The sequence below is a fragment of the Ambystoma mexicanum genome, chromosome 5q, assembly GCF_040938575.1.
Source record: "Ambystoma mexicanum isolate Mex_15411 chromosome 5q, UKY_AmexF1_1, whole genome shotgun sequence".
NCBI lineage: Eukaryota > Metazoa > Chordata > Amphibia > Caudata > Ambystomatidae > Ambystoma > Ambystoma mexicanum.
The window spans coordinates 97998752-98020157 of NC_090933.1; the positions used below are offsets into that span (position 1 = coordinate 97998752).

General features: G+C 49.5%; 1 protein-coding gene across 4 annotated transcripts in view; it reads left to right on the forward strand.

Moving 5' to 3' along the window:
- PLEKHG4B (pleckstrin homology and RhoGEF domain containing G4B) overlaps nucleotides 1-21406 on the forward strand; it is a 646071-nt gene that overhangs the window by 543499 nt on the left and 81166 nt on the right. For all 4 annotated transcript variants that reach the window (XM_069620594.1, XM_069620595.1, XM_069620596.1 and 1 more), the window contains 2 exons: nucleotides 3914-4138; nucleotides 19407-19577. In XM_069620594.1, the coding sequence (XP_069476695.1) occupies nucleotides 3914-4138; nucleotides 19407-19577 (396 nt within the window). The remainder of the gene's footprint in view (nucleotides 1-3913; nucleotides 4139-19406; nucleotides 19578-21406) is intronic.

Sequence of the window (21406 nt, forward strand, 5' to 3'; positions counted from 1 at the left end):
AGTCTCTTTGCAATTCAGTCTCTTATTTCAGTGGGCTGATGCAACATGACAAACATTACAGTTCCTTTCTCCTTAGGATTTCACATATTCAACTTCTCGGGTGATTACTGTTCACCCGGGGTCCTCCTCCGCCGGGCTCAGGCCCACTCTGACACAAAATCTTCAATTGGTCTCCCTCTGCCGGGCTCAAATCAACTCTTCTTTATCAAACATTCTCTACATCATCAAAATCGAAGACTTTCGACTGCGCAGGATTTTGCTTGACCCGTCGCAGGACCACACGATTCACAATCACTCGTTCTCTTCTTGATATATTTCTCCCTTTCTCTTTTGCCACTTCTCAGCTGGATACCTTAGAGACCTTCGATTGAGCACCCACGCTGTGCCAGACCACTCTGTCAAAGGTATTATATCTTGCTTTAAAGTTCAGTCACTCATCAGCAGTTCAACTTTATTTGCGTCTCTTATCACACGCGTTTTAACAATGTTCGTTCCAGCGCTAGCCATACAATGTTGCTGCTTGCAACTTCAAAACAGAACGGTCTTGTATCGGTCTCCCCAACTCACCGGCTGTGTTGATTTCACCTACACTGCTTTGTTTTTGGATCAGAGGAGGGTACCATGGTGGCTGGTGATTCCCCCTGCCTTGATTATTGATGCGGGAGGGCCCTGGGTCTCTCCGACACACAATGCAGGTTTCTTCAGCCTGGTTTCCTGGGCTTGCACTTTCTATTCTCGAGATTTAGAGAAAATAACGGTTCCTTATCAAAAAGGTCAAAGGACCTTCCCTCCTTGCAATCCCCTTCTGCTTTGCCATCTTTCCTCTCTCGTTCAGCTGCCCCCTCGAAACTGCTGTTACCTCGTGTGCTTTGCCTCGCTCAGAGTGTGCTCCACCTTTTATCTGGAATGGAAGTCGAGTGTGTGTGATGTCGAGTGTGTGTGATGGTCAGACAATAATTGTCTGAGCTCGCCTGACCATTGGATTGGGATGCCTCAGGTATACTGCTTGGGTGTTAGTCTGTGTGCGAAACCTGAAGGTGTCTCACCCGCTAGTCCAGGGGGATCTGTCATCCAAATGGCCAGGACACGGCCATTGCTATTGAATCCAGTTCCTGGGGTTGGACCAGTGCGGGAGGATCACCTGGATGGGGGGGGGGTCTCTGGAGAGTGGAAGTGGGACACAGAATTGTGAAACGCAGTATCCTCTTCCTTATGACACCTTTTCCCCCATCTTGCTCCATCCTGCCCAGTGGTATACTTAGAAACTCTACCTCCACCCCTTTCCAACGCAAACACTTTCTCACACAGTGAGCGACAACGGACTAATGCTAGAAACGTTTACCTGACATGTCCCAACTCAACGGTCAGGCAATTACTGACAACTACACATCCCCGATTGCCCTTTCCCTTCCCCACTGAGATAAACGGCTGAGCACGAGCACACGCTGAGCAAGGCCGAACGCATGAGGAAGCAGCTATTCCAGGACGGCAGTTCAAACGGATGTCAAAGGTGGCGAGACCGGAGAGGACGTCAAGGAAGGATTTGCCCTTGCCCTTTTGAACCCAGACCTGCCCTCTGACAAAAGAAACGTAAAACCATGAATCACAGCTGGTGATTGGTGATGGATGTCAGCGGTACATGGAACCCTCCGGCACTGAAAGCCAGGGCGGGGAGACGCGATTGCCATCGTGGTACCGTCCTTGACTCTAGCGGCAAAAAGAAAATCAATGAGGTCAGATCACCCAGTGAGTCGGAAGAACCTGATAGTGGACCAGACTGTTAGGCTCAAGGTTGCAGTGGCAACATTAAGAAGATTAATAGACATAGGCCTTTTTGTGAACAAACTTAGTACCAGAGATAGAGCGGTTCGGTGCCATGTGGGCACTCATTCAAAGGTCTCTAGCTGGTACCCAACTCCTGAACAAAAAGAATGCAGATTGATAAAAGCCTGGAAAACTACAAGTACCAAACGGCCATAGGGAAGGCCGGCGTGATGTGTCAAGGTGGTCATACAAGGGTCAAGCCAAACCCCTTGTACAGTCGAAAGCCCTTGACACGTTGCAGAAGTTTTAAAAGGTGAGAAATTGTGGATCAGGCGTTTGCACCCGACTGAGGGGAACGCCGTGCAAACTGATTTTGTGAAATCCGCACTTGCCATAGATTAACAGAGTGGCGCAGCCAGATGAGATCCCCCTTAGGGGTCCCCCTTCAGGCTGATGCTGAAAGAAGGATCGGAGCCCAGCTGAGGGGGATCCTAGGGTGAAGAGTAATCACTCTGTCAGAGGCGTAGACAGGGTAGGGGCTGAGCTGGCAACGATCACCCAAAATATGTAAATGGCCACTCGGCAGCCCTGTGCGGGTAATTACAGATGTTAATGTCACAGTGGTGGGCCAAACTACATCAGCTTCAGGCCCCACTTGTTAGACAATCCTGCCTATGCCTCTGCTCGACATGAAGGTTACCAGAAGGAACTGTTTCTTTTGTTATTTTTCGCATATCAGGCCTTCTGAAGCAAGAGACTTTACATGAGAAGAGACTTAAGCCCAGGAGTGTGCTGTGCTCAAGAGTACTGTCTTGTCCCATTCTAGAAACATGGGGAAGGGAGACCCCTGCCATAACATCCTGACTTATCATTTTGCGAACACTTATTTCTTTTCTTGTGAACATTATTCCACACTATTTTGTAGCATAGTGGTACGGACTGGCAATAGTTTTTGTTTTAGTATAGGCCCTTTTTATTTGCCTAGCCTCAACTAGAATTGTATTATTATTATTTGATGGTCGTAGCTTGCTCCCATCTTAGGTTTAGGGTTAGATTAAGCGTTTATCTCACCCATTTTACAGTTTAATAAACACCCTTGAACTGGGATCACTTGTGTCTGTCTTCCTTTGATACCATGCCTTACATCTGTTTACTCTCATAGCGGGCTGTCAGTGAGAAAGTGTTCACGTTGTAAAAGGGGGGTGGGGTAGAGTTCCTAAATATCCTATCTGGTAGGGTGGGGTAAAGGTGTGACAGGGAAGGGGATACCACGTCTCACCATCCGGTGTCCCACTCCCCCTCCCCGAAGACCCCTCACCCAGGTGATGCTCCTGCACTGGTCCACCACCAGGAACTGGAGCCAAAAGCAATGGCCGTGTCCTGGCCACCCGGATGACAGATCCCCGGGGACTAGTGGGTGAGACACCTTCTGGTGTCTCGCAGTACATTGCTATGTGCCTGGCCAGTGCCACTTGCTTCCACCACCACACCACGGAGAGAGTGGAGAGGTGCAGTTAGTTTTCTAAAAAGAAATACATTTTTAGGAGGGTACTTGACATGTACTGCATCACATAAAAGGGTACATTGCATGTTGGACAATATTACTAATGTCTACGAACGGTACAATGGTGATTCTGTACTGCCTCCCATGTAATTTAATATGATGTAAAGATAGCGTAACCTCTTCCATTTTTGTATCCCCCCCTACCCCCATTCCACGCAATTCCCTCTATTAGCCTAAATGTTTCCATCTACTCCTCACCAAGCTGCCTCCCCATGTCCCATTCTTTCAATCCCTAACTCCTGTTTGTGTTTTAGGCCTGGATGCTCTTGCAGGTAAATAAATGCAGTATCCATCATAACAGAGTAGTTACATTGCAGCTGTGTAGCTTATATAAAGTAATGTTGGGGATGTCTACTCGATGTCCTGCATTATTAGCACACTTCTAAGTATGCCTCCTTTAGCTCAAAGCAGTAATGCCCACATTTCTTCACTGCCTTCCTCCACATTTCTGATGGGGGAAAACATCTGATCAGATATGGTAGTCATTACATGTAAGCAGTTTGGGGAGGTGAGAAGGAAAGGTTATTTGATTTTAATAGGCACTACACAATTAAACGTGTGTCCTTTTCGTTACTGTCCATGCAGAATAAGCAGCAAGAATTGGGTGATAAAATGGACTTGGCCTCCTACCTTCTGAAACCTATTCAGCGAATGAGCAAATATGCCCTCCTTCTAAAAGACATGATTAAGGAGTGCACCAAGACCCAGGAGCAGGAGCTGAGCGACCTGAAGGCTGCTGAAGAGATGGTGAAGTTTCAGCTCCGCCATGGCAACGACTTACTCGCCATGGATGCAATAAGAGGATGTGATGTGAGTATTGATCTCAGAATTGCATAGTAATGTATAATTGTTTTTGGTGCCTTAAATATTTCCAGTTTTGTCATTTGTGCTGTCCCTAAACAGAGAATTTATTTTCAGAGTGTTTAAACTTTAAGTTGCAATTGTATTGTTGTGGTATAATACAGCAAAATCTTGGTCTTTGTGACAAATCTAGCGAGGTCGTCACTACTTCACCGGGTAAAATCTCCCCTGATGTGGCCAGGGAAAGGCAGAAGCTGCCTGACTCTGCCCCTGGGGGTGGCTATCTGTGGAAGGACCACATGAGCTAAGACCACCTTCGGAGAGGCAGGGAAACCTTGCTTGGTCAAGGCAGGTATTTCCCAGTTTCTTTAGCCTCTGGTAACACCCACTTGCCTCCCTATTCCTGTATGGCATACTGTAGTGTGGGTGTAGAACCTCCAGTCATGACCAATCACCAAGTGTATTTACATTCCCCTTTGCTTGATATCACTCAGACGAGGAAGAGGACTGGAGTAATGAAGATCGCTAGAACCGGAAAGGAAATGCTGCACTCTAGTTAGAAAAGCTTCACTGATGCCGGGACATTTAAAAACACCTCCCGGGTCAGAAAGGGAGGTTCATTTCTCCCGACGTGGGTTGGGACACTAAAGGAGAGCAGGCTACAGCATGGATCAGAGAAGCTGCTGGAGGTGCAGTTTAGGGAAGCCTGGAAGTGTAAGGTTTGTCGCGCTTGTGCCACAGACAGCAGGAGCTGTCAGGTGAAGGAAGGAAACAAAATAGGAACCATATAGCAGACGGGACGCCCGCCCAGCCGATAAACCGCAGTGAGAACGGTGAGATGAGAAGGACGCCCAAGCAGCCAATGGAAACAGGTGAGGCCAAAGAGCGAGGCTGGGACGCTGGGGTGATTCATGGCAGATGCTGCGTACCGTTGATGAATCAGGTAAACCCAAAAAAGGGAGCTGGAACACTGGGGGCGATTGAGCAAAGAGACTAAGACGAATGAAGAGGGGTCTCTGATCCTATATATGAACAGTATAATTAAAGAATGTTGGAACTAGGGATTCCAAGATGGCCGCCGGCAGTGGAAGTCGTGTTTAAACCGCGCTTCAGCCGGGCCGACAACAATAAAGCACGATAATTGCACAAATCCGAGCGTTCTTGCACCAGACTCACCCCCGCAACATCCAAGTAGCAGCAGGCATGGTAACGACCAGAGATTGTCCCAGCAACACCCCCCGGGGGAGTTAACCCGCCGAGAGGAGCGACTGCCCCTCCCCCACCGAGGGAGCCCTCGCCAGCCCAGTGGAGGAGACCGCGCCCATGCCGAGACGGAGCCCGAAGAAAAGAGCGCACAGAGACCCAGGGGGTGAGCCGCATGCTGCCGACACTGGAGAGAAACTAAAGTCGCTCCGGTGCCAGGGGAGAACGCGCACCACCTCAGAGGCGCAGCGCTGGGACTGGGGCGGCTGCAAGAGCATCAGAAAGCCGGCCTGGCGGGGCACGAGCGGCCCTCCCTCTGCGGCAGGGCAGGCGGAAAGCACAGCACAGACTAGCAGAGAAGGGAAGTGGGCCAAGCGGGCCCGAGCAGATCCCCACAGGGACTCGCAGCAAGGGGACACCAACGCTCGCAGGAAGATCGGCGGTCGTTGCCGGAGCGGCAGCGGGTTGCATCAGCAAAGCACACAAGGCCCCGGCACATCAGGGGAGACATACGCAAGGAGGAGGCACCACCCTCGGAGGAGAGGAGACCAGGACTCGGAGGGGAGCGCGCCGGCAGGGGCCTTCTCCCCCGCCCCCCTTCTCAGGACGGGCACATATAAACAATCAAGCAAGGTGCAGATCCAGAATCAGAGCAGCGCCACAACCCCCCACATGCACATACCAATATAAACCATACAAGGCAGAGGGATCAAGACCCCACCACAACTTCGGGCAACCACTGTTCCCTGGGTGGACACAGGAGAACCCTAAACGCTCTTCTTGATACTAAACAGACCCACGCACAGTACAGGGGCATGGCGGCAGGTGCACAATAAGAAGGGGCACTACTAGCCGATACATTGGGGACCTAACAAAGCCGTCCCACTACAACCCCCTCGAGAGACATACAGAAAAGGCACAAGACCCCCACAAACAAGGAAGATGTCACTGTCGAAGAAGAAAGGGGGTGCCTCACAACCCACGCCGCAGTCCCAAAGGCAGGACACAAATCTGCTTCAAATGTGGTCCTCAGACGCACCAGTGATTCCAAAAGACAGGGCAGGTGAAGAACCCACAATGGACACTAACCCCCCAAACCAGAGCACTCTTCCACCGACAAGGGATGATATGCGGGCCTGGTTCATGGTGCTCCATGACAAGTTCATGTCCACAGTGCAGGACCAATTTGCCTCAATGAGGCACGAGATGAAGCAGGAGGTACAAGAGTTGAAAATAGATGTGGCCAAGCTGGAGGAAAGGACAGACACCATAGAGAGAATTGTACAAAATATAGAAGAGGAAGCAAAACAGTATAGTGAAACACAAGAACACCTGGTTCGGTTAACCCACAACCTAGAAATTCAATGTGAAGATCTGGAGAACCGTTCCCGCAGATCCAATATCTGCATTAAGCACATGCCCGAATCGGTGACGGACAAAGACCTCAAGAGTGCGGGACAAGAAGTATTCAGAGATATGATTGAGGCACAGGAAACCGAGAACATCGGGATAGACAGAGTCCATTGGGTGGGTCCGAAAAGAACTGGCGCCCCAGGGGAAAGACCAAGGGATGTATTAGCAGCACTCACATCTTACCCACAAAAGGAAATGATCCTAAGGAAAGCGAGGCAGCGAGACCACATAAGGATGAACGGGGTGGAAATACAATTGTACCAAGATCTGGCCTCAGTGACACTCTTAAAAAGAAGAGAGATGGCTCCATTGATGAGGGAATTGGTTGCGAAAGAAATCTGATACAAATGGACGTTCCCATTCGGCTTACTATTCGAGTGGGAGGGCAAGCAGAGAAGAGTGACCTCCAGTGAGGAAGGCCTCCATATGATGGGCATGCAAATGGACGAGACGGATGCAAGAGATCTCAGGACGAAAGGGGACCTGCACAAAAGGCCCAGAGGATGGGAAGTAGTACGACAAAAGAAGAAACCAATTGGCTGGGGGAAAGCAGGGAAGCCAACAGGGGACCAATAAAGAAACTCATTCAGAACGGACAGCTCATCCTCCTGAACGGAGAGGACGGAGGAAGAATAACCAGAAGAACCTTGGAATACCAAGTAGTATGAGGCCTGGCGGGGGAACCCGGAAGGGACACTATCCAGGTCTGAGGATGAAGCGGAGTTTAGGACTCCCCACACAGTTAATCCCGAGTCATGTGAGGGCAAGGAGCGATAGGCGCAACACCCTAGCAACCATAGGTGCCTGGGCCCTCCTCGGGATCAAAGTTGAATTTTTGTTCCCAGTTGGGGGGGGGGGGGGAGTTGAGAAGTTTGGGGGGAACCAAGGTGGGGGAGACTCCGGAAGAATGAAGGGATCACAGCAAGCGGGTTCGAAGGCTAAAGCAGCAGATTAGACGGGATGGGGAAGCTCAGAATCTTTTCTCTAAATGTAAGGGGGCTGAATTTGCTGGTGAAAAGGAAAAAAATGGAGGCTCTGATAAGAAGGGAGAAGGCGGACATACTGCTCCTCCAGGAGACGCATATTAAGACACGGGACAAAAAGAATGTACACCTTAGAGGGTACACGATATGGGCACAGGCGAATGCAGGGGAAAAAAAGAGCAGGAGTGTAATGGTTGCAGTAAAAGGGGAACTGGAGGCAAACCTCTTTGACACTCGGGTAGACAGGGAAGGGAGGTTCGCATTTGCTAATTTCTCAATAGAGGGCTACAGGCTTTCCCTAGCGGCAATCTACTCACCGAACTCGAGGCAGGACGGAGTCCTCCGAGACACCTTGGGGAAACGAGAGGAATTTGCGAAGGGAGAGGTAATGCTGGGAGGAGATCTGAACTTGGCATGGCAACCTCGGCTGGATAGGAGTGCAGGGGGAATGCAGGCTCATGGGACCCCATCCAAACAACTTAGGCAAAGGATGGAGCAGATGGCATTACGAGATGCCTGGAGGGAAATAAAGGGACAAGATAGCGGATTCACATACTACTCGCACGTGCATAACACAATGTCGAGGATAGACTACTTTTGGGTATCGGTGGGACTGGTTGGGAGGATCCAGGGTATCGAAAAGGGATCAATAGCTTTATCAGATCATGCCCCACTTTGGCTCGATATACAGACCCCCGGAAGGGCAAGAGGCCTCTGGAGATCGAGATTGCCATCCGACATTTTAACGGACCAGGTGATGGGGGAGGAAGTAGGGGACAAAATCAAAGAATTCTTTGAACTAAATGACAATGGAGAAGTTCCACTGGGGACAGTATGGGAAGCCTTCAAGGCAGTAATTCGGGGACACATAATGGCACTAAAAGCTACCAAAGACAAGCAGCATTATGAATGGGAAAGAACGCTCGAGAAGAAACTAACAGATATCCATGAGTAGCTAGCAGTACACCCCACAAGAAGCCTCCAGAAGGCAATGAAACACGTGCAAGGACAACTAGAAATGCTCCGCAACAAAAAAGCAGAGAAATCCCTCCTCTACCTAAAACAACGCTATTACATCAAGGCCAACAAGGCGAACAAGTACCTAGCGAGACAACTCCGAGAAAAACAGAAATCAATGACGATTTTGAACATCAAAGACGCACACGGAAAGTCACAAACAAACACAATGGACATAGGGGAGGCCTTTAAGGCTTTCTACCAAGATCTCTATGCGACTGAGCATCCGGAGGAAGAGAAACTAGACAGGTTCCTACAATCTATCCACATGCCGACAATATCAGAGGAGGATAAATTGGTCCTGGAATCTTGGATTTCAGAAGACGAGGTCCACAGGGCAATAGCGGGCCTCCCTATGTCAAAGGCACCAGGCCCAGCTGGCTTTACGGCCCCGTTTTACAAAAAATATGCCGATACACTAGTTCCAATCCTGACAAGGCTACTAAACACATTCAAAGACAGTGGAAACGTAACTCCATCCATGAACGAGGCGAAAGTCCTGGTGTTCCACAAAATAGATAAAGACCCCACTCTCCCGGGCTCATATCGCCCAATAGCCCTAATAAACCTGGACGCTAAAATATATACCAAGGTACTGGCCGCCAGGCTATCACCCCTCCTCCCGACACTAATAAACACTGATCAATCAGGCTTTATCCCCGGCAGGCAAACCCATGACAACTTAAGAAGAGTAACCCATCTGATGGAAAAAATAGGCATTACCCACACACCAGCAATATTACTCTCACTAGACACCGAAAAGGCCTTTGATCGAGTAGAATGGTCCATTCTTTTCAAAATGCTGAAGCACATGGGATTTGGAGAACAATTTATAAACATGGTTAAAGCCAATTACAACTCCCCTTCTATAAGAATAGCAGTAAACTGGGAAGTCACAGATAGGGTGGAGCTCTCTAGGGACACGAAGAAGGGATGCCCCCTCTCCCCTCTACTATACACCATCTTTTTGGAGCCCCTTCTAATTAAGATAAGGGTAACGGAGGGGGTAAGGGAGATTGAGATGGCGGGCAGACAACATAGTTATTGCCTACGCTGACGATATGCTCTTGGGGAACCTGGGGTCTCTGTGTCCCAATTAGTATTTGTCCCTGATGAGGCTTCGTAGAGCACATCAAGGAAAAATTGAGTAAACAAAGGTAGGTGAGGAATAATTAAGAATAAATGCTTGGCGTCTTGTGCCAGAAGTGCGGAATCTAACATGTGGATAACCTACATACACTTCTTATCCCTTAGATGTTATCTTGAATTGACATTTAAATCAGAGCTACATAATGTTAAGGTCCTGATTTATTATTTTACATATAAGTAGTAACCAAGTCAGGTGTATGTTTAAAAGAATCCTTTTTTGAGATGCTATTCTTGTGTTTATTTGTTGATGAATTACTCTACAGACTAATCAAGACAGTAACACTAAAACAGAAAACATATTCAGATGGGAGTTCAATGTTGTGTTGTAATGCATGTTTTTGCTACGTCTCTTTCAAGCTTCTGAAATCAAATCTGTACAGTAATGACAAGCACAATAAAAGTGTGTCATTGTTATCTGTCACTATGCATGCCTCCACTCAGGTACAATTCTGACCTCTACACTGGTTGGTGATATCTACCGAATTGCACTAAATTCAGCAGAAGAAATTAAGCCTCCGATATATTGTGATTTTAGATTGAGAAATGCTAAAACTCCAAATGTTTCCTGCAATTCTGAAGGTTACCAGACATATGTGGGATTAACACATGTACTATACATGATAATCTCCCACTGCTTGACCTGCTGCTTCTAGTGTATATGTATATATGCAAGTAAAGCTCCTCCAAGAACTGAGTTCAAAGCTTGTATAGATATATTTTTAGAAACCATGTATTTATGATACACAAAAGCAGTAATTGGTGGAGCATATCCCGCTGTTAATACCCTGGTGGCTTGGCGATCATCACTTCCAGCTCATGATTTGCTAGAGGGACATATTCTCCTCTATGGTCAGTGGTAAAATATTTGGAACATCTCACTGATAGTAGTTTTCCTTAAACCATGCAGTTATGTTAAGCCAGTTCCACCCCATCTGTGCTTTATACCAAGTACCCATTTCTTTTTTTTTCCAACATTATTTTTATTATTTTTGGCATAACAAGCCATACAGATTCTTTGAGTGTTACATACTTTGCAAGCTTGTTATAGCATTTAAGAGAGGAAAACGGTGCTAGATATAACTGAGTCTTAACAGATCATGCGTTTTCTTCAAAAACAAAATTGTTAATAACTGAGGAGGGGGAAGGGGAGTGGGGGGACAAGGAGCTATATACACAATAGGAACAGAAGACTGCCTGGATCAACGATGGAGTAGTTTCAAAGGTTCAGTGTGACTCTTTGGCTGGGTTTAGGGCGGGTTCTTCGGGGCAGGTCCTTCAAGGTTGGGGAGTCTAGTCTGGTTGGTTTTTAGAGGCTCAGGGGTGTGGAGGAACCCAGTCGCGCCTCAGGCCTAGCTACTGCTTCGTTCTTTTCAGTCCTGGGTTTCCATCCAGCGCAGAGCTGGGGGCTGTCTTGCCACCGCGGGGAATTGTTGCACATAGTCCAGGAAGGGGGTGCATATGCGTTCAAATTTGGGATTATTGCCTAGTCTGATGGCCGTGACTTTCTCGGCTGCCACAATTTCCCAGCATTTGGACCACCACATTTTCGTGGACGGGCCCTCCGGATTTTTCCAGAGTCTGGGGATGGCGATTTTGGCGGCTGTGAGGCGATTGGAGCAGAGGTCCGCCAGGCAGCCTGTTAGGGGGAAACGGGCGTCTCCTGTCGCCCCCAGCAGCACGATTCCTGGGTCCCAGGGGATGTTGAGCCCGATGATTGCTTTAATCTGTTCCAAAATATTCTTCCAAAATAGGGTGGCTTTCGGGCAAGACCAGAAGAGGTGAAACAGGGTTCCTCGGTCTGAGCACCCCCTCCAGCACTGGGCAGAGATAGCTGAGTTACACTGGTTTAGCATTACAGGGGTTCGTTACCATCTGTAGCAAACTTTAAACGCAATTTCTTTGTTTGTCACACATTTTGAACTTTTTTGTGCGCGGGACCAGATATGGTGCCATTCCTCTGGTTCAGTCGGTCTTCCGATGTCGTCCTCCCATTTCAGCATATATGGTTCTTTTTTAGTGGGGTCTGTTCTTTCTAGCATTTCGTACAGTGCAGAGATTTTCCCTCTCGGGGGTGGGGGGGGTTTGCTGAGAGGGTGAGTTCTAATGCCGTTAGCTCTCTGCTGCCCTGTTTCCTGACCTGCGGGTTCGACAGCCAGTGCCACAGTTGCGTGTAGCGAAACCTTTCAGTTTCCGGAATCTTGAATTTTGCTTTACACTCCTCAAAGTTTAAAGGGCGGCCATTCTCGAAGAAATCTGCCATAGTCTCTAAGCCCCCGGCTCTCCACTCCGTGAACTGGTTTGGTGAGACTCCCGTGGGAGAAGTCTGGGTTGTCCCAGATTGGTGTAAGGGGTCCCATTGTGCCACTACATTTCCACCGGCGGGCTGCCATTTTCCAACTGGCGACCGTGTTCCTTGTTGCTGGTAGGGAGCCCAAGTCTTGGGTCCCTTTAGATTCTTTGGAGTGGGGCAGAGATTCCAACAGGGCCTTGCTCCAATCTTCTTTCAGTTGTAATCACCGGGGGCGGTTAACCCGGAGCTTCCAGGCGAAAGCCGGGGCTAGCTGGGCTGCAAGACAGTACCTCGCTACATCTGGGACCCCCAGGCCACTCAAGGCGGCACTTCGGCGCATGATGCGTTTCGAGATACAGGACTTCTTTCCTTCCCAGACAAGGTTCAGAATCTCTCCTTGCAGCTTTCGCAGGGCCTTTTCCCGGATCGCCACAGGCAGGGCTTATTGCGTAATATAGCAGCCGTGGGGTTAGATTCATTTTTATCGCCGTAATCCGGCTAAACCAGGAGATTTCTTGTTTTCTCCAGCGATTGATGTCATTTTTCAGGTCCCTGATGAGTGCCGGGAAGTTTGTCTTATACAGCTTCTCAGTTTTGTTGGGTATCTGAACTCCTAGATAGCTGATGCTGCTTCTTGCCCAGGGGATCCGGAACTCTGCTTCGAGATTGGATTTGGGCTTACTTGGGATGTTGATGCCCAGTGCTACTGATTTGGAGATGTTTATTGTGAACCCTGAGGCTGCACGGAATTCTTCAAGAGTTTGCCATAGGGCTCTTATTGATTCTGCTGGTCGGCTGAGTGTGAGGAGCACATCGTCCGCGTATAGGGTGATTTTGTAGGATTCTCTTTTGATCGTGAGGCCGTGTATTGATGAATTTCGGCGGACCCTGTCTGCGGATGACTCCATTGATAGGGGGAAAATAAGTGGGGAGAGTGGGCATCCTTGTCTCGTGCCTCTGGTTATGTTTATACTGCTGGATTTGGCCCTGTTAAGGCGTTGTCTCGTAGAAGGTCTTTGATAGATGGCTAGGACCCATTTTACGAAGTTTGGGCCGAAGCCAAAATGCTGTAGGATTTCCTCCACGTAGCCCCGATCAAGCATATTGAATGCCTTATGCACATCTGAGGAGAGGACTGCTAGCCTTGAGCCCAGCCTGTTCGCTGAATCTATGATGTTGATGGTTCTGCGTATATTGTCTTGAGTGCCCCGTCCCGGGATGAAGCCTAAATGCTGTAGGATTTCCTCCACGTAGCCCCGATCAAGCATATCGAATGCCTTATGCACATCTGAGGAGAGGACTGCTAGCCTTGAGCCCAGCCTGTTCGCTGAATCTATGATGTTGATGGTTCTGCGTATATTGTCTTGAGTGCCCCGTCCCGGGATGAAGCCTGCTTGGTCTGGGTGGATGATCTCTGGGAGGGAAGGGGTCCGCCGGTTTGCCAGTATTTTGGCGAATATTTTCGCATCATTGTTTAGGAGTGTAATGGGCCTATATGATGCACATTGCGTTCGGTCTTTCCCCGGTTTTGGGATCAGTACTGTTATCGATTCTTTCATAGACGCTGTCGTGGAGCCAGTGGAGAGGAATGAGTTGTATAGATTTGCCAGCTGTGGTGCTAGCAAGTGAGCAAACTTCTTGTAGAATTTTGAGGATAGCCCGTCTGGCCCGGGCATTGTGTTTTTCAGGTGGCAGCTCGTTTTGCTAACTTCCTCTGCTGAGATTAGGCCCTCCAAGTCAGACAGTGACGGGGATGACTGTGTCTTTGGGATAGGGGCCAAGAATTGAGTAATGGCCGTGGTTAACGTCAGAGGCCCTGCCATGATTTCCTTGTGGTGCTGCACCATTATCTCAAGCTTTTCAGGGTCCAGATGATGTAAGGAGCCGTTTTTGTCCAGCAGGGATTGGATGTGGTTCCTGGTTTGAAGCTTTTTCAGTTTTGTGTGCTAGGAGCCGGTTCGCTTTGTTACTGTTAAGGTAATAGTACTCTTTAGTATAGATTAGTGCTCTGGTGGCCCGGTCTGCTAAGTGGATCTCCAACTCTTTCTGCTCTTTTTAGTTCTCGTGCGTTGTTTTCATATAGCGTTGTTTGAGCTTGTTTTCTAGTTCTACGAGTCTTTCCTCCAGCTTTCGTTGCTTCATCAGATTTTGGCGCTTGAGTCTAGCTGTTAAATCCATCGCCACCCCTCGGATTACTGGCTTCATGGCGTCCCGCACTGTTGCCATTGAGGAGTCTGGGGTTGTGTTCTCGGTGAAGTAATTCTGAATCGCCTCTGCGAGGTCGGAGCTGGCCGCTATGTCGGTAAGGATGTAGTCTTGCAGCTTCCATTGCCGCGGGATAGGTTCAGGAGCTACGTGGAGAAGCAGCGTCATCGTGACTGGCGCGTGGTCCGAGATTGCAATGGGTCAGATTTGGATGTTCTCCACGCAGGGGGCCATGGTGTTAGCGGCTAGCAAGAGGTCAATCCGCGAATAACCTCTGTGTACAGGCGAAAAGAAAGTGTAGTCTCTTTCTCCCTGGTTTGCGTAGTCTCCATATGTATATAGTCTCGGTTTCCCACAGGAATTCAGGCAGGGCCAGGGATTTGTCGAAGTCTTCCCTCACGGCTGGGAGCGTCTTATCCACCCTCGGGTCTGGGGGGAGGTTGAAATCCCCTCCGATTAGCAAGTGGCCCGCGCAGAAGGCCGTGATAGTTGGGAGAAGACTACGGAGGAATTGGTCTTGTTCTTTGTTTGGCCCTTAGATTGCCGCCAGGGTGATCGGTAGTTCGACTAGGAGGCCTTTCAGGAGCAGGAATCTACCCTCCGGATCTCTTTTGATGGTGATCTGCGTTAATGGGAGATCTTGACCTAGCAAGAGAGCGACTCCTCTCTTTTTCTGTGCGGCTGAGGCAAAGTAGCATTTCGGGTAGCGTCGGAAACGTATTCGCAATCAGATGGGTTTCCTGTATGAAGACAATGTCAGCTGCTAATTGGTCTAGTTTGTGTTCCACAGACTTCCGCTTTCTTGGTGCGTTGAGCCCCTGCACATTCCAAGTCGTGATAGTGAGTGTTTTGTCTAGCGAACCCATACTTTGAGTCCCAAGTATGTCGATTCGTAGTCTTCCTTGAGGATTTCTTGTTCCATGTCTTCCGGTGCTGTGTTCCGCCCTACTCCCCACTTTATGAGGATCTCCCCCCCCCCCTCCTCGTCCCTCCCTCCTCCCCCCCAACCCCCCAAACAATAACAAGGTTTCCAGACCAGCCTTGGACCAACGGCGCATTCGGCCGGACCGGTGTAATAACTCTGCTTGGAGGCAAACATTGCCTCTTCTGTTGACCAGTAAAATTCAGGTTGAGGCTAGAGAATCCGTTTAATGGAGTCAGCTTAAGGTCTTTCGGTTTCCCCTCCCGCGAGGTGGGCGATCAGGCCAGGAAGTAGCGCGGGCCCCCCCCCGCCCAAAGGCCCCAGATGGTAGGAGCGTCCCGCTCAGCGGTTGTTATCCCTTTTAGACTTGCCCGGTGGGTCTCGGGGTCTGCGGCGCCCCGTTATCTTGGTCCAGGCTCTGGAGGGGTCTCCACAGGGTCTCGCCGGGGCCTCTGCGGCTTCAGCGGGGGACCCCTCCTTGCCCTCCGGATTCATGAATCGCTCGGCTTCTCTGGAGGAGGGGATTATCCAAGACCTGCCCTCCCAATTGAAGATTAGAGCTGTAGGGAAGCCCCAGCGATAGGTTGTTTTCCTCTCACGCAACCATTCGGCGAGGGGCTTAAGGGCTTTTCTTTTTGCGAGAGTGGCTGCTGCCAGGTCCTGATACAGGGATATTTTGGCATCTCAGAAGCTAATTCGGGCCGAGCTTCTGGCTTCATGCACGATTTCTTCCTGGACTTTGTAGAAATGAGCTCTCGCTAGAACGTCCGGCATAGAATTTGCATTTTGTCTGGCTCTAACCCTGTGAACCCTATCCAGTTCCAGGGGAGCTCCGTCTGGGAGTGTTAGGATGAAGCGAAATAGGTAATTGACATAGGTGAGTTCTTCGTCGGGGACAGAACTTGGTACTTCCCTCAAGCGGATATTGTTGCGCCTGGACCTGTTTTCGGCTTCTTCATGTTTGTTCTCGAGGGCTTCGCACCTGGCCTCCAGCGCGGTGAGTCTATCAGCCCCTTCCCCGATCTCGAAGTTTTGCTCAAACAAGGTGGTTTCAATTTCTTCTGTTCTGGTTTCGACTTCCCCCACTGTCTTATCCAGGGACGAAATTTTGCCTTTCAGTTCTTCTGTTCCTTTGTGGTACTCCTTAGTCATGGCAGATGGGAGCTCTTGGAGGTCAGCTTTAGTCACTGCTTGGGTTGGTAGCTCGGTGTTGGGGTCCAGGGGTGCGCCCGCAGTGTTGTTACGCTCCCCTTTCTTAGTCTTTTCTCCCATGGTGGTGGATAGCAAGGTCGCTATGTCGGTTTGTTTGGATGATTTCAGATTCCTGGACATTACTTCTTGTGACTTAAGCGGGAGCACGTCCACCCCCCACCCTGGGTGGGTTGTTTTAGAACGGCTAGGGCCCCCTTTTGACCCCATACCCCCGGCCAGGAAGGCTTGTGTGGTGTCTCTGCTGCGGGACGAGCCAAGTAGTCAGCTGCTGTGTTCTTTCAGAGTCTTGGAGTTCCGGTGGAAGGCAGCAGGGCCATAGGCCGCCTTCAGGCGAATTGCTTCTCCGGGGGCTGGATGGTGTCTCTGGGGGAGGGAGTGAAGGGACCCCAAGGGCCGTGGGACTCAATGGGGGAGGGAGTACGCGGCCTCCTTTTTGAGTTCGTGCTCAGGTCCTACTCCTGGAGGGATCCACGGCTGAGCGGGCACCCCCACCTCCTCACCTGAGAGCCGGAGTGGGGAGGATGACCCACGGTCCCATGGAGCTCCTACGTGATGCGGCAGGTCACTCCAGCCGAGACGCAGGAGGCTCTAGGTCACCCACGGACCCCCGCGGGCTGCAGGTGACGGCGAGCTGGTGGATCCGGGAGGGGGGGGAGCCCCGCGCCCCTCTCCTCCATGGCGGGACTCACTCCACCGCTGCCGAGGGACCCAAGACCCGATGCGCCGGCCTTCTCACACCTGAACGGGGGCGGGGGGCCACTGGGTTCCGTCGGAAGAACGGCAGTGTTTGCTGCTTTGCGTTGTCGGGCACTGCTGTTTCCTCCGGGCCGCAGTGGGGGGGGGGGGAAACTGGTGAGTTCGGAGAGGGAGGCAGGGCCCCGTGCCGTGCTACTCCGAGGCCGGACCTGCCCCGACGCTGCAGATGGTCGCCGGAGGCTCCCTCACACTGGAGCGGGAGGGTTCGTTGGGCCCCGTCTGGAGGCAGGGCCCGCTGTTTTAAGTGACGGGCACTGCGGATGCAGATACTGCGGTCACCGCAGGTGCTGGTGCTCCCCCGGGCTGCTGGTAGTAGAGAGTCGCTGACTTCGGAGAGGGCAGGAGGCGAAGCCTCGCGCTGCCGCTTTCTGTGACGGGACTCGCCCCGCTGCCGGTCTCCGGACCCGGTGCCTCGGCCCTCCCACGCCGGAACAGGAGGGCTCTTAGGGCCCCGTCTGGAGGAGGGACCCGCTGCTTTTGTGGTCGTGCACTGCACGGACACGGATGTGTCCTCAGGCGGGGGTGCTGGAGGGCTCAGTTTCTTGCCGATTCAGGAGGAAAGATTGCGACTGGCTCCAAAATGAACTCCTGCAGTTCCCGCTCAGCTGGGACGCTAGAGGGGAGGCCAGATTACGCCGCTCAGCAGTCTGCCATCCTGGGATGCCGCCAACGTTGAAACATCTCACGGGGGATTCGGCTCAAACTCGGTCCCCCTCCAGTTTAGGGCGGCGAGGTTGAGGCATGGGCAGTAGAAGCCTCCCGGCTCTGCAGGACGCTGACTTTGTTCGACGAAACCTGAGTTTTACTGGGGCATTACAGGTAAACACGCGGTTGCGGCCGGGAGCTTTCACCGGACCCGACCGTTCACCATGGCGCCAAGCCACGCCCCACCCCAAGTACCCATTTCAGAACTGATGAGCGGAAATGGGTGCTTAGTAAAGTGCAGTGTTTCTATTGAAGCCAGCAAGATGTTTTGTTACCTTGCATTTATATAGCGCCTCCTGCCATAGGTTATGACATCAAAGTGCTTTGCCTGTCAGGGATGCAGAGGAGAAGTATATTAGAACAAGCAGTTGCGGTAGGCAGGAGCAAAGTCAGGTAGATAGTTGGGGTGGGGGCAGGGGATAAGATGTTCAGGAAGGCATGAGAAGGAAAAGGTGGTGAAGCTGTTTGAACAATTGGACCAAATTTATTGTGGCACTGAACTGTATTCTTTGGGCCGTAGCGCCCAAAGGAGAGCTAGCTGGTGATAGGTGTTCGCCGTTCCCGAGGTGTGTGTCTGGAATTTACACAGTGCATGGTGAACTGGGACATGTTGAAGCCATGCTCAAGAAAACGCAGGCAAGAGAGCCCTTCTACTTGTATCACTAGGCTCTCAACAACATTGAGAAGGAGTTGCATGAAATCTGAATTTGTCAAGTTTGCAACCGCTCCCTGGAAAGCAAGCAAAAATCCTCGAATTATTTTGGTTTCCACATTTTTATCATGGTTATCACAAGGATGTATTTGTTTATATACTTGACCAAACCCCTAGGCTTGTGCTTCTGGACAGAGTGCTTAAGGATGCAAGGCTTCTCTGCCTACGCCCCATGTCTATGGAACCTCCTGCCCATCAGACTCGCCCCACCCCCACACTCCTTCATTTCAGAAAAGAAATCAAGACCCACCTTTTCAGGCAGTCTCTCCTCCTCAACACCTAGGCCATTACGTGCCCCTCCCACGCACGCGCCACCTGATTCGCTAGACGCTGCCCACCCCTCTCATGCCACCCTGGTACAGCTGTAACCCACCACTGTGCCCATCTGTATCCTACCCCTGCTGTATATCCATTTCCGTTACCTCTGTAAAGTGCTCTGTTTTGTATCTGTATTTTTGTATAACTCTGTAAAGCACTCTGTTGCTCCTCGAAGCTAGGTATGTGCTAAAAAAAATATCATAAATGTAATAATAATCATTGGCTCAGCTGTGGTCAGATCTTTGAGCCTTCTGCAGTGTCATGGTGCATATGCTCAAGCCCCAGTGTTAAATGTTAAAGCATAGCAGTCTTTAAGGACAATTTATCTATTTTGTCCAGATGAAGAAGCATAAGCTCCTACTAATATTTCTAATATCTTGTCTATCAAACAGGTCAATCTTAAAGAACAAGGCCAGCTGAGATGTCAGGATGAATTTATTGTTTGGTGTGGAAGGAAAAAGAACTTAAGACACGTGTTCTTGTTTGAAGACTTGATTTTATTCAGCAAGACCAAGAAAATTGATGGAGGGTATGATCTATATATCTACAAACAGTCGTTTAAGGTGAATAGATTCCACGTTTTGGTGTTCCGATGGCATGGGTACTAATAGTGATGCAAACAAAAAAGTGGTGCATGCATGTGCACAGTTCTTTTCTTCTGCACTTTCTGTACAGGACCTCGCACAAATGATAGTAATTGTGAAATTATTTTGGTGTGGCGTTCACCGGATTTGTTTTGCAATCTTCCCCACGCTCAGAATGTGAGTTTCACCCATTTAAGTTTATATGCACGGGGCATTTGTGGCAAAGTTTTGTGCTTGTATTTTTTAGCAAAGTTTTTTTCATTGTTGACTTATGACAAATACAGTAATTGCCTAGTTTCCGTGATTGTGGGTATGAAAGGAAAAAAATATTCAAGATCAGCAAAAACCTTTCGTTCTCTCCTATATTTTCGTATTCAGGATAGTGGAATAGCATGGCCTTTAGAGCAGAGGCGTGCCCATTTAACGATATATAGAAATGTTATATGTTGGACGACCGTAGACTCTTCTTTTGCAAGAAATCAAGCTGATATATAAAACAAGATAGCAACCCTTGTAGGAATTGGTGAATTGGTAGAGCAACTATCTGTTCAGAGCTCAACATGAGCATCAACAGTACTGTTAAGGTATCATATGTGACTATATCTGACTGTTAACACATCTACAAATAATATACTGTTCCATTGGCTTCTCCGAAGTTTAAGATTGGCATCTATTCAAAACACCAACGTCTTATAAGGTGTAGAAATGTACTACACGGCATGTCTTGAAAAAGAATACACTATTTATTCTACCTTTTGTATGAGTTTGCCTTACGTTTTATCTTTATTGTATTTATTTTTACATTTGTTAAGTGCACAAAACCCTCGGGCATCAAGGCGCTGTTGCAAGCTGGTACAGTGAACAGCACAAAATGTAGTAATTATTTCTAGTTTTAGAAACATTTGTAACCTATAGAACATTATTTATGACTATTTTAGGTCTTCCTATTTGTTTAACCTTTTACTCCCGCCTGACAAAACCTGTAAAGTTTATAGTTCACTGAGAGAAGCTGTCTTTTTTTGGGGCGAGTTGGGCTCATGTTAACCCTTTACTGTTTGTGTATGCATACCATACTTTTTGAGCATCTATGTAATGAGATCCTCTGCTGGGATCCTGGGGGGTACTTATCTGGTGACCATAAAGCCCTCAGGGTCACTTCGCAGCACCTTCTTCTCATAGCAGGGGACGGTTACATTACTCACCTAATAGAAATTACCACACCCCACGTCATCCAAGGTGTTTCCATAGTGCAGGAAGGACCGGACCATAACTCCCATAGTCCCTCTGGCTTAATCAAGCAAATCTCTGACCGGACTAGGGAACCAAAATTGCAGTGGTAGGGATGAGGGAAATGGGGGTGGGAGGGCTGCGAGTGGGCCAACTCAGATGTGGTATGAGACCCAGGGAAGATAGTACAGGGGAAACTATAAAATTGCAGCCTCTCTCCCTCTCCATATGTTTGGAACAATCAAACTACTTGGTAAACTATAACCAACACAGCCAGGCTCCCACCAAGGGCCAGGGGAAAGCTGTATTACCAGGGGTGCACAGAAGGTAAAGTTGCAAGCCATGACTTACTCAGTTTGCCGCAGGGCAAAAGTAGCAGGCAGATAGGGAAAATCATTTGCTGTAGTGAAATCAAAGCTGGACGCCACACTCCTTATAACCTCTGTTCCAGTGAGACCCAACCCTAAGCAGGCATAGGAAGGAAGTCCAAACACGAATCTAGACGGAGCTCTGCCTTACAGTCAGAGCTGCAGCCTGTTGCTCTGCAAGGCTGCCCACCCATTGAAGGGGTTTCGAGAGTA